Source organism: Anser brachyrhynchus (genome assembly GCF_964034855.1).
Source record: "Anser brachyrhynchus genome assembly, chromosome: 2".
Classification (NCBI taxonomy): Eukaryota; Metazoa; Chordata; class Aves; order Anseriformes; family Anatidae; genus Anser; species Anser brachyrhynchus.
Genome location: NC_137695.1, coordinates 108,587,652 through 108,600,658, shown reverse-complemented (window position 1 = coordinate 108,600,658; position 13,007 = coordinate 108,587,652). Strand labels below are relative to the sequence as shown.

General features: G+C 40.4%; 1 protein-coding gene across 4 annotated transcripts in view; it reads left to right on the top strand.

Annotated features, from left to right (window-relative positions):
• Positions 1-13,007, top strand: part of ARHGAP28 (Rho GTPase activating protein 28) — a 79,544-nt gene that overhangs the window by 40,449 nt on the left and 26,088 nt on the right. For all 4 annotated transcript variants that reach the window (XM_080579392.1, XM_080579391.1, XM_080579394.1 and 1 more), the window contains 3 exons: positions 1,548-1,750; positions 6,788-7,005; positions 12,556-12,643. In XM_080579392.1, the coding sequence (XP_080435518.1) occupies positions 1,548-1,750; positions 6,788-7,005; positions 12,556-12,643 (509 nt within the window). The remainder of the gene's footprint in view (positions 1-1,547; positions 1,751-6,787; positions 7,006-12,555; positions 12,644-13,007) is intronic.

Below are 13,007 nucleotides of genomic sequence, written 5' to 3'. Positions count from 1 at the left end.
ATCACACCCCCCTGTGTTTGGAAAGAGGCAAAGGCCTGAGCTTTGCTTTCATCAAGCACTGATAACATCAGAGAAGATGGATTTGTTGTGCTGCATTGTATCCACTGCAACTTCCCAACCTTGGGCTCAGACCTAACGCATAGAGAATTGCCTGGGACCACCCAGATGACGGGAAGAGGCTCCAGGAACCTCAGGGAAGCAGGCAGCCCTTCGCTGGGCAGGGGGGATGCAGCAGCAGCCATGCAAACAGGGAAAAGCATGTCCAGTTGGCTTCATTAAATAACACAATGTTTGTACATCCATTATGAGACCTTGGACAAGAGGGGAAACACTGAAAAGGAAGTGTCTTTTTCTTTTTTTTTTTTTTTAATGGAGTAAAAGTAATGTCTGTGGTTTTAAACAAAGGGCTGTTGGCAGGATGATGCCATAAAGGAAAGGAAGAGAAAGGGAAACCATATTTGAATTAATTCAGATAAGTGAAGGCCAGAAGAGCTTATGACATAATTTTCCATTAATTCATGTAGTCTAGCTCTCTGCCATAATTATGTTACCTCCTGACTCCTTTGTTGGTTGGTATTACTGTTTACTGTAATTACTGTAATTACGCTTACAAAAGCTGCTCATAGTATTGCTGTTTTAATAATGTGAAAAAACAAAGACAAGACTTTAGTGGTGGGTATTTCGTAAAATTTTCTATGAAGTTGTGTAACTATCTTCAGCTGTAAGAATTTACAATGGGAAAAGACAAAAACAAAGGAACAAGAATCTAATTTCTTGGTTTACTAAAAATCCTAAAATAATTTAAGGAAAGGAATCCTTATGTTGAATCATAACTTGAAATTTGATTTTTAGCGAATCAATTTTCTTTAAAGCTTAGATCAAAACCTTCCATTTGACCTGAAACATTATTTTATTTCAAAAACAATTTTTGTTAAAATTTCATTTATTTTAATTTCATTTTAAAAAAATGAGTTATTTTAAATAGGATTTTCAAACAGAAAAGGTAACTATTCTTCTGGGTTAAAGTATTTCATGTATGTTTTTTTTCTTTATAATATGCACAGTTACTGAAGTCAAGTTTGTAAAATATTTCAGTGTTCCCAAGTCTAACTACTTTTCCCCGAAGAAGTTTTCACTGAAGAATTTCAACAAGTAAGCAAAAAAAGGAAGGGAAAGAAAGAAAAATTGAGACATAAAAAAGTTAAAATATTTTCTCATTGCCTCATTAGATGGGTGGCAGAGTTAGGAAAAGAAATTGAATATCCTGAGTTCCCCTCTAGGGTGTAAACCACTAAAAGTCATTAAAGAGATAAATTGTTAGATGCAAAACAAATTTCAAGTCATAACTGTTATGAGCAACAGAGATCATGAAGACCACCAGAACTGTACATATTGCCTCCAACATCTTGTTCCTGCTTTATTGGTACAGCTATATTTGAAGCCCTAGTTGCACATCTTGTCTACATGCTAGAAAAAAAAAAAAAAAAAAGAAAAGAAAAAAGAAAAAAAAAAGTATATTTATTTCTTATATCCCTCTCTCTTTTCAGAAAATCTCTTCCTCGCTGCCGAAGAATTAACAGGATGCTTTCCAATGAGTCCGCGCCTCCTCCTGCATTCAGTCGCTCCAACTCTCAGGCCTCCATGGACAGCACCTCCATGGAGGACTTCTGGTGTGAAGTGGAGAGCATCAAGGAGAGCAGTGAAGATGGGCCTGAAGAAGCAACGCTTTTGGAGTTCAAACCTGCTGATGGTAAGCATGTGAACACCACTTCTTCCTCACACCTTGGCTTTGCCTTGTCTGATCAGTGATGCCCTGATCTCCTTCCCACCCAGTATGAGCAAGATTAAAATACAGACTAGTTTGAGCCAGAAAAGAGAGGCAATAAATGAAAACTTTATCTCCAGCATTAAATAATCTAAACCAAATGCTAAAAAGGGAGCTAAAAGTTCATTTAGTATATTGGAATTTTCCACTTTCTGGCTTTTGGTAGGATATAAAGCAGAAGTTATGAAAGTCTTGAAGCAATTTTTGGTTAGATATCATTCGGTGCTATCAGAAATTTGATAACTGCCTGTTTCTCTGAGATTGCCCAATGTAGATGTAATTCAAGGAGAGATTAGAAATGAGTTTGAATACACAGATGCCTATGTCGTTCAGCCTCTTCGCTCATTAAAATTCATTGATCACTTGTACAAATTATGCTGAAGGTATTATTACTTCATTCTGTTCCCTTAACATTTTCACCTCTCCTTTTTCATAATGTATTTGGAATAACATGCAATAATTTGCATTAGCTTGTTGTTATGCAGTTATGTGTTAGATGATTTGATAACATCTGGAATAGCAGTTCTCAATTTTTTTCCAGTTACGACCCCACTTACAAATGCATTATATTGTGCAACACAAAATACCAGCTCCTACTATAGGGTGAAACTGAATTTCTTCTGGGGTCATGACCCACAGATTGCTGCAGCCCTTTTGTGATCATGACCACGAGCCTGGGAATAACTGATCTAAGGATAGATTTTGAAAGAATAGTGTATTCTTTCCATGCAATTAGTAACATGAGTGACGGTGTATTTTCTTACCTTTACATGCAATAGGATGTCATTCATTCTGCTACCAGGAAAAAGGTTGAAAAGGGGGAAAGGGTGCTACTTTACTCAGCAACCAAAGTGTAACCAGTCGTGATAAGTACCCTACACAGAGGTATCTAGCTCCAACTATATATTGTTCCCATGGGGAATACCTCCAACTCACTAGTTCCGGGTAGAGCTCTCTTGGGAAGACCTCTGTTTACCAAAAGTCGCAGTCTGCTATGAGGGCCACGATCTGTCAGCTTAAGTCTAAACTGCACTTCTTTGTGATGGTCTGTGGTCTCATAAAAAGACAGATCAAGGTGTAACATTGAAACTTTTTGGTTATTGTTATAGTAACTCAGAAAAGCAATCTGCCTCAATCAGTTTGACCTCGCTGGGGAAAGGTGCCCTTGAGGCTAAAAGTCTCTTGGGTGCACTCGGCAAAAGTATTGCCAGCAGATCAAGAGAAGTGATCCTTCTGCTCTTCTCAGTGCTGGTGAGGTCGCACCCAGAGTGCTGGGCTGGCCAGCACAAGAGAGACCTAGACATACTGGAGAGAGTCCGATGGAGGGTTACAAAGATGTTGTAGGGACAGGAGCACCTCTCCTATGAGGAGAGGCTGAGAGATTTGGGACTGTTTGGCCTGGAGAAGGCTCAGGAGGGGATCTTAGCAACATGCCTAAATACCTGAAGGGAAGGTGCAAAGAAGATGGAGCCAGGCTCTTTTCAGCGGTGCCCAGTGCCAGGACAAGAGGCAGTGGGCACAGACTGGAGCACAGGAGGCTCCCTGTGAGTACCAGGCCACACTTGTGTGCTGTGCAGGTGGCCGAGCACTGGCACAGGCTGCCCAGAGAGGTTGTTGGGTCTCCTCCTTTGAGATCTTCAGAAGCTGCCTGGACGTGGTGCTGGGCACCCTACTTGAGGAGGCGGTTGAAGTAGGTGACCTCCAGAGGTCCCATCCCACCTCAGCCATTCCGTGAAAACTCCTGTCTGATCATGCTCTGCAGCTTGGAAACCCCAGAAAGCTGAGATTGTGAATCTCATGGTGACTCCTTCATGCAGCTGTCAACATGAACAGTCTGTGACTTGTATCCAGTGTCAGGGGAAGGTCGCTTATCTGTGAGGTACCAAGCCAGTTAAATTAGCAGGACAAGGCAATACAGGAACCCATGTTCCCAGTTCTCACAAGCTTCTCTGTTGCTCTCATCACTGCTGAACTAAATCTTCACAACAGTGCAAACTGTGCTGCAGTCCCATGTTATCCTTTCTCTGATTATGCCTCATTAAATTACATTGATTTTTTCCTCTCTGTCGTGAATTAAAAATGAGACCACAAACTACAATACATCTCCACACTTCATTTACCTTCATACTGTTGTTTTAAACACATATATATTACATACACCCACACACAACAAGGGAGTGCTTGTACTACTTATTAACTTCAGTAAAATATTCAGTCTGAGATTATAAATCTTGGAAACAATCATGAGTTCTATTAAGCTACTAATAGGATAATACTCCTTGCCAAGGATCAAAACACTGGAAATCGATGTGGAAGTCCCCAGGATAAAATTAAAACAAATATTTGTCACCCTGTTGAGATTTCTTTGAGAGGAAGAGGTGCAGAATCCTTAGGAAGGAACCAACAGGGTGGCAGCAGCCAGGCACCAATGATATTGTCAAAGCCATAATGCTGCTTTTTGCCAGACAACATGTGCAATAGGAAAATATCTGAGCACTTATTCTGTTGACATGTGTAACTAAGGGCAAGAAAAGTAGAAGATCATAATAAATGACACAAGGGATGAAAATGCAGGGGAAGCAGAAGTCATGGGGTGTTTAAGATGGCAGTGACATGCAGAACTCCTTTTAACACTTAGCGTTACAAAGCTGAGATGGTGTGAGTCATTTGGGCTTACATCTGAAATTCAAACAAAGTCACACCTCTTTCCTAGCAGTCTCTAAGTGAAGGAAAAAAAAAAAAAACAAAAAGGAAAAAAAAAACAGAGAGAGAGAGAGAAAGAGAGAGAGAGAGAGAACTACCAGCCAGAGGGCATCCTCTCTATTATCTGTTTATCTTCTGACGGAGCAGAATCAACCAGTGTCAAGACCATGCTGTGTAAGTTGCTACCACTGCAAAAATAATGTTTTGTAAAATGATGTGATTTTATTAGCCCTCATTTAAAACTATTTTCATAAAATTTTGAGGATTTCTAATGCAGGAATTCCTTCTCTGTAATAGTTTTACTCCTTTGGTTGTTGTCGTTATTTCTTAGCCTATTGTTTGTGAACAGTTGGAAAAGGAAATGGAAAAAAGCCAGAGAAAACAAGTCACAGGGGTGGCTGGTAAGCAGGCAGAATTACATGTCTGCTTTACTATTTTTCATAGCATCACGAAAGCCAAGTTTGATTAAAAACTAAATTCTTGGAAAGAATATGTCAGGACAAAAGCCAAAATGAATATAATTAAGAAAATGGAACATGAATGGATGTGGCTAGAACATCAACATACAGAAATGAAAAGAGGGCTTGTTAGAGTGAGGATGGCAGAAGTACTACAGGTTCAAAACTGACAGAGGAGGAAAAGGAACAGCCAGTCATCCTGTCTGTGAATGTGGAAAGTATCTGAGTGGAGACAAGCAGTTTCATGGGATACAGAACTAGTCACAACCCAGTCTAACACAGAGCTAGGTTTTTAACAGCAGATATTTTTTTAGAGCTTTGCAAAGAGACAAGGCAATTAACAATGAAGTCAGTGATGGCACTTGTGTAAGTTGCTTTCCCTTGCCCCTGCTGACGAGAACTGTAATTTTCCCTTTGTATATCTAACTGCCAAAGTGCTGTAAACTGGTGTCCATCAATCTGTCTGCAATCTGGTGGTGTCAAGAAGAGGCAATACAGAAAGAGTGGGAATACCAGCCTGCCATTAAGACCAGTTCTGTGAGAGGAACAATGAGCGTATTGACTAGTCGTTTTACAGAACAGTCTGCAAATTAGTCCATTTCCTCTTTGATGTGTTTATTTGCAATACCTTTCCTTCAGTCAAAGCTGGAATACAATTACTGTTTTGATTGCCTTGTCTCAAACAGCATATTGCTGAGCTAGGATCATTCACAAGCAGAATAAAAATGAAGGCCCTTAAAATCTCCTGTGTGAAAAGAGATTTAAAAAGACAATGATTGTTTACTTCAGAAAGCAGATAAATAAAATGTCAATGACAGCAAAATTTGAAATTACAAAATGAGTCAGAGAACATAGATTGGAAGTTTCTCCCTGTCCTACAGTGACAGGAAATATTCACTCAACATAACAGTTAGCAAACCAAAACCCAAAGAAAGCAAGCAATGTTTCACACAGTGCGTAATCTCACTGTGGATCCAGTTGGGAAGCAGGAATTGAACAGGACTCGATAAGCTATTAGTCACTGATCTGGGTATCAAGAAACCCTGGGGTGTAGAGTGCTAGCCGGCATTTAACTATTAGAAATTGGATGATATCTAGCATGCAAAGTTAGCTATTTCTGCACCTTCCACCCCTGCCTGCCCTCTTTGATACCTACCCCTACTTCCTCATTAGTGGGTGGCTCTGGCTCTTAATCTTGTCCAAAACAAGCTATTAGACTATGTGGACATCGACCTTTTCTCAATGTGTCCTCTTCATAAAGCATGTGGTTACTAGCTAGCTGGCTGAGGATTTTTATGCAGCTTAAATCTTCTCATCCTTCATGTGGAAACACATTATTGTATTGTATCACTACTTCAGTATTCTTGCTTATTTGAAATGGAATGACAACTTAATTTCCACCTGCCAAATGGTTTCATCTGTTATGATGTGGTTTAAGTGATAGCTGAGGGGTGTTATGCTCTTGAATGAAGGGTTAGCTTTTAGCAATCTTACTATATCAGGCTAGGTATACCCTGCTGCCTTCTTCACATGAAAGCATTAATGCACAGTTTACAGACACCTCCTCTGTTCTTCTCCTAAGTGTCTCCTGTGCAGAGACTGCCAAAACGAAAGCTGGCAGTATGTTGACAAAAATCAAATTAGCTTGAGCTTGTGGCCTAAGAAGGTTTAGGCATGGAGTCTTCTCAATGTATACAGTGATGCAGTGTATGCAGTGATCCTCTGTTCCAGCTCCATTCCTTCCTGCCCCCCTCTCCCTCCACATCAAGCCAAGCCCATAACTTGTTCTCTTCCTCCACAGAAGGGGAGCTGGAGGCCGAGTGGCTGCAGGATGTAGGTCTATCTACACTGATCTCAGGAGCTGAAGAGGAGGATGGCCAAGCCCTGCTGTCTACTCTGACCCGAACGCAAGCTGCCGCCGTACAGAAGAGGTACAACACCTACACGCAGACCCTGAGGAAGAAGAACAAGCACACAGTCCGTGACGTGCGAGACATCTTTGGCACCAATGACTCTTCTGTAAGTAGCTGATGCATCCATGAAAATGCTTACGAGCTTAATTTTTATGTGTTTTGCAAGTAGCTCATGAAGGCTTCTACCAGACAGGAGTTTTCTGCTGACGATGTACAGCCAACCAGTAACAGTTCCTGACATTAAGTCCAGGCTTTTAATGCTGTATTTGCTACATTTTAAGAGGAAGGGAAGAAACCAAATACAATAGATGGCGCACAGTTTTGTAAATAACGTGTAACATAATGTTGTATCTGTTGCCAGCCTTTCTCCTGCAATCTCCTATCAAGACTAACATTTACTCCCTTATTTTTTTTGTAAATTGGTGAGTTACTCTTGGCAGTTATTCAAATTTCTGCTGGCTTCTGGGGACACTTGTTATTTACTCAGCAGTCTCAGCAGTGAAGTAAAGCTTCTCTAATGAAGCAACTGGGGTTCAAATATGCATAAGCAGTTAAACACCTGCCAGCACGATTGCAACTGGTACACTAGCAGTTACATTTCACTTACATAGGAAACAAAAATCTATTAACAGTCCATTTGTTTCATGGCTTCAGAAACGAGCATTGCCCCTGGTGGCTTCATCCACTTTTCCCTGAGGATAGCTCTAAAAGCACCAGTTCTCCTCACTTCACATTTTGATTTTGGTGAATGCAGTCACCTGTCTGAATTTAGTCCAAAGCAACATGCATGATTTTAAATGTGTGATTCTTGATATCTTAAACAAGAATGACCAATAAGCTCACAAGTTCACCTTTAAGAATTAAAGTTTTTATCATTATAAACTTCTAGGAAACACCTTTTGTCTGAAATTGTTTTATGCTTTTCTACTTGTCCTACCTTCTCTTCAAGGCTTGGCATCCTGAATGAATTCAAAAATAAAATAAATAGCTGCATAATTATTTTAAGATTACAAAAATACAATGGTTGGGGAAATTAATTTTTTTGTCTCTAATTTAAGTACCTGGGTTCTTTAGAACCTCTTGCATATATCCCATAAATATTTCCAGAAGCACCCAGTAGTTTCCTGTGGGCAGACTTTCTTGCATGAGAAATCCTTAGGCATGTTTGCATGAACATTAAAAAGCTGATGGCACTTCTTATTAGATTAATACATTTCTCCTGTTTCAAGTATCTGTAAACCTGAATGCATTTATAGTTTTTAATAATGCTGACAGAGCTTATATTTTCTAATAAATTTAAATCAGCCAAATAAATGTTGTGTCCATTCTCTTGGATGGACACACTATTGATGGTTTTTTGACCTGCTTATTTTTCTCCACTCTTTTTCACTTGCTAAAGGAATCAGAAACTTCTAATCCATTCTCCTTCAAATCATTGTTTTGCCTCCTCAGAAATTCAGCTCACTTACTTGTTCTGCACTTTGAGAACCTGAAAGATAAGGCTGAAGAAGTAATTAAGACTTCTAATTCTTCTTCCCACAGAAATATGCAGTTCTGCAAGGTACTTGCCTAACTGTTAAACACAGATGCACAAACACAGCTGCAGAACCCACCAACACCTCTCTCCAACAGACTACAAAGCAGATTGCATTTCTAACAGCCTGTAAGGTTCCAAACACCCTTTGGGCACTTCAATTGACCATTGCTCCTATCTCTGCTGCTTATTATGGGATTTAGAAAGCCCATCCTAATTATCAGCTCCTCGGGGATGGACGGGTGCATTTTCAGAATGCAGCAGACCCACATTTTAGGGGATGCTTGTGTCCCAAGCTGAGGTTGACATATTCTGAGCAGTCCTGTGTGAGGCAATCCCAGCTGAACAAGTCCCTCATGCTCTGCTGAGTCTTTGGACATGGCATTACAACCACTGGTGAACCTTTATGATGAATCAGTTTGGGAAAGTGATCTGGATTTAAAAGAGCACAGCCCAAAGAAGAAGAGGAGTAGGGGACAGGGAGGGCAAATCTTTTCAGCACAGCTGCTGCAGAGTGACCGGTAAAAAGATGGCTTAAAGTGACATGCGGGAGATTCTTTACTCTCCAGTCCTGCTTTTTTTTTTTTTTTTTTTTGGTGGTGGGAGAGAGCAAAGGGGACAAAAGAAAACGTGTTGCAAATAGCAAAACAGCTCTAATTGCTTCACATAACTCTATAATCCTCCCCATTAGTAGGATGGATTTACACTTTCTTCCCAACAACCTAAGCATTACAGGAGCCCAGAGGGATGGGTCACAGGATGGATTGCTCTCTTCTGTGGCTAATGATGAGAGAAGAGGTGATTAGCTCACTGGGGTCACCTGAGACGAGATTTACAGGATGAGTGAAGCTGCATAAATAGTTGTCATCCAGAGGGTGGAGAGAGAGAGAAAAAAAAAAAAAAGGGTGGGGGGAGAAGAGAGTGGAAGATTTTTGCCCTCATTTCTTTTCCCTGTTCTGAAAAAGTCTGTCTGGTAGGCTTTTGCTATTATTGCCTGGTGGCCAGCCTCTGTATAGGTAGGTGAACACAGAGCAAAGGGGGTCAGGGCAAGAGTGTTCCCTCAGCAGTCCAAGTGGACTGAAATGAAAGCCACGTTTCCTTACTTTTTATTCTGCTGGAAAGGTGCAGTGATTACTGAGGGTAAAATCCATCACCCCTGGTACCTTGCCCCCTACTAGAGTACCTCAGTGGAGTACCTTGCACCAGCTGAGGTGCCTCTGCTCTATTTTAGGCAGTCTTGCACTCAACAGGCTCGACTGACAGCCACAGTACAAGGATTTAAATTGGATGGTTTATTAATCACAGTGGCCTGATTTTCCTTATTGCTGGTACCCTGCTATTTCCATCAGAAACTATCAGCTCTGCTAGTGCTCAAAGCCTAGAAAAATCAGCAGCAGAATACAAATGGGGGGAAAAAAAACATTGATTTTATTATTGGAGGGAGGAATTGAAGCAACAAGTTCATTAACAGCCCATCCCTGTATGTTGTGATCAACTAAAACTCCTCAAGAGTTCTCAGAGCATTCTACTTCAGCAATGCACAAGAAAATCTTATCCTAATTAAAGAAGAACCACTAACTAACCCAGAGCTATTTGCATGAGAAGACAATCATGATGACAGCATGCGGAAATATGAATTAAACCAAAGGACTGGCAAGTTGTACCCTGACTAGAGCTATAAGACTACGTCTTTTGCTTTTATTTTCCTTAGCTGGAGGGCTGACAACAGAATTTGCTTGCTTTGGTGCTCCAATTAATTGTTTTTACATCTCCTACAATGAGGGTAACTACTAAAGAACTATCTATCTCATCTCCATCTTCTTCTTGCTGTTCTAGTTTCCTCTTCCCATTGGAAATTCCTGTGTACATTATGCTAGTAAACACTGGGCTCATTTTTAGTACCAGATCATGAGAACTGTCTAATGAATCACTTTCAGTCAGAAATCAGGATATATGAAGTCTTGACTTGACAAGAGCCCCAGCCAAATGAATAAATCTGTCCCAATTTAATTAAGGACAAAATTTGACTGTTGGCCTTTCACATTCATTAAGATATGAGCTTCCAAATCTTTTTAATCTTCATTTTTACTAAAGAAACAACATGGAACTTTAAAATTCATGCAATATAAAGGTTGTATTCCCAGCCCACCCTCTCTTTGTATCATATTATCCTAAGCTTTTATTTAAAAAAAAAAAAAAGACTAAAAGGTCCTGTTGATCTCATTTAGAAGAGAGTTCCACACAAGACACAAAGGTTTTTCTTATACTTCCCCTGTGAAGGCTGGGAAATTAAAGCAAGAACGTGATGCTTTTAGTTACCCTGATATTGTACATGGCTCATGACATCCATCTGCCACAAGCTCAAGCAGCCTGCAGGCTCTTGCAAGCACTGCTGGGTGGGAGACAGAGCCGTGTTCTCAACTCCCCTTTTCCAGCTCCCCTGTGCTTAGCAGAAGTTGCTTGCTTCAGCATCTTCATTATTGATTTCACCTGCATATCAAGGCTGCAAGGATTTTTTCCTTAATAAACTTGACTCGCTGTAAATCTATTCTGAATACCGTTTGTAGGGTCAGACATTCTGCACAGTGAAAGTGAGCCAGTTGCTAATCATAGAACCATAGAATATTTACCATTAATTCCTCCATCTGGATCTCAAGCAGATTTTAAGCAAAGTTTGATTTTCCAAAATCGCAGATGCAAGTTTAACCAACCCTTCCACTTCCATCCTCCCAGCTGAAATCCACTTACTTTTTTATGTCTTAAAAATGTTTGTAAAGATGTTATGAGATTTTGTACTAACAACATCCTACAGTTCTCCATTAAAATAAATAAATAAATTAAAATAAAAATCAGTGGTTTGTACAGTCTGCTGGCAAAGGAAGTCCATGTGACTCAAATCCTGTTTGCTGTCAAGTTTGCAGCCCATTAAATGGACTCTCTCAGGAGAGGTCTTATTCATGTTACATTTGACTTCATTACCCAAATAGCTCAGAGGATAAAACTGAATAAAACAACTGCAGTGTTATTTCAGGTTTCCAACTGGAAGAGCTGCCTGCCTCTTAAACATCTGACACATTTTTATCAAGGGAAGACAACAAATACTGCCCTGAGGCATCGCTGCTTGTTGATAAACTGCCAATTTAACAATTCAGAGAGCAATTTGAAGAGCTGTTGCTGGAGGCTCATCGGGGCATGTTCAGCATGTTGGGGGCTGCTCCTTAAGGCCCAGGGGGTGAGGCAGCAAATTGGTGGGCTCCAAGCAGGATAATAAACAGCCAAAAAGAATACAAGGCTGGCTGAGGGCACTGTAGTCATTTTCACTGAGTACAATTCACAGCATTTTTAAATTACAGACTTTTTTCACCCCCAAATGTGCAGGTGAGCTGCAATACCCTACACACACACACACACACACATGCATACTCAGATTTGTTTTTATCAGTCCCCAAATTGCTGAGCATAAGGGGCAAAACCCAGCAGCCAGAGAGAGGTGATTCTGCCTGGAAGTCATCCACTAGGCTCAGAGCCCTTTCCCCTGCTTTCACACAGCACAGAATGATTTATGGAGCAGAAAGTAATGATTATTAAAAAGATATTTTTTTTCCCAAAAACTGTATTTTCAGTTCTCTGCTAAGGTGTTAGTATATAGCCTATTGGAGGGCATCCATCAATTAACAATTCGCAAGTGCCCAAATATCCTGAAATGTAGTGAACAGCCTGGTGTCTGCCAGGTACTTGGGATGTTCAGCATGTGTCAGAGAGCCCCCAGAAAGATTTGTGACCAAAGTGATTAAAAGCAGGGTGGATTACAATTTGACAAGGACCTTTCGCTTAGTACAATTACATACAGCAATTTATTTAGCTAATTTCAGTCATTATACAGGGCAGGACTCATTAGCTACAATGAGCTGCAATATCACTGACCTCAACATGATCCAAATCTGTGCAGCCTGGGGAAGATTAATTCTCAGGCTCGGCTATGAAAAATGTACTCTGGCAAATCACAACAGGTTGTTTAAAGGGTATAAGCTGAGAATGATTTGCTGTTGCTTAAACTGTAGCAGTTTCTGTCCATAGAAGTTGACTTTCACTGCAGTCTGATCATTTTTCCTTGCCTATCAGCCCACATTTGAGACAGTTCCAGTGTCACCAGTTCCTTCTAATGGTATCCAGCTTCCTGGGCAGAAGCCAGTTTGGAAATCAGTTAGCTGTGAGTATGCCAACATGTAACCAGTGTTCACTTCCTCTTAGAAAAATGGTAGACAGAAAGATCCTGTTGTGGTTCTGAGGTTAGTCCCCTCCTTTGTGTTGGGGCCATGCTACATATATTTTCTTAATATCATTGTCAGCTTATTGTCATGTAGGACCCAAAGTTTCCCATTCAAGACTAGTGTTTTAAATACAGAGTGATGTCTCTGAGGCATCGATGTCTAAAATGTACTGAATATTGCAAGGCTTGGAATGTGGAAGTAACCTTCAAAGGGTACGGTGCAGAAGTTGCCAAAAATATGTCTCTCAGCAGTATATTTTCTTGTGGCAAATCATAACAAGAAAGATGCATATGTCCTCCATAT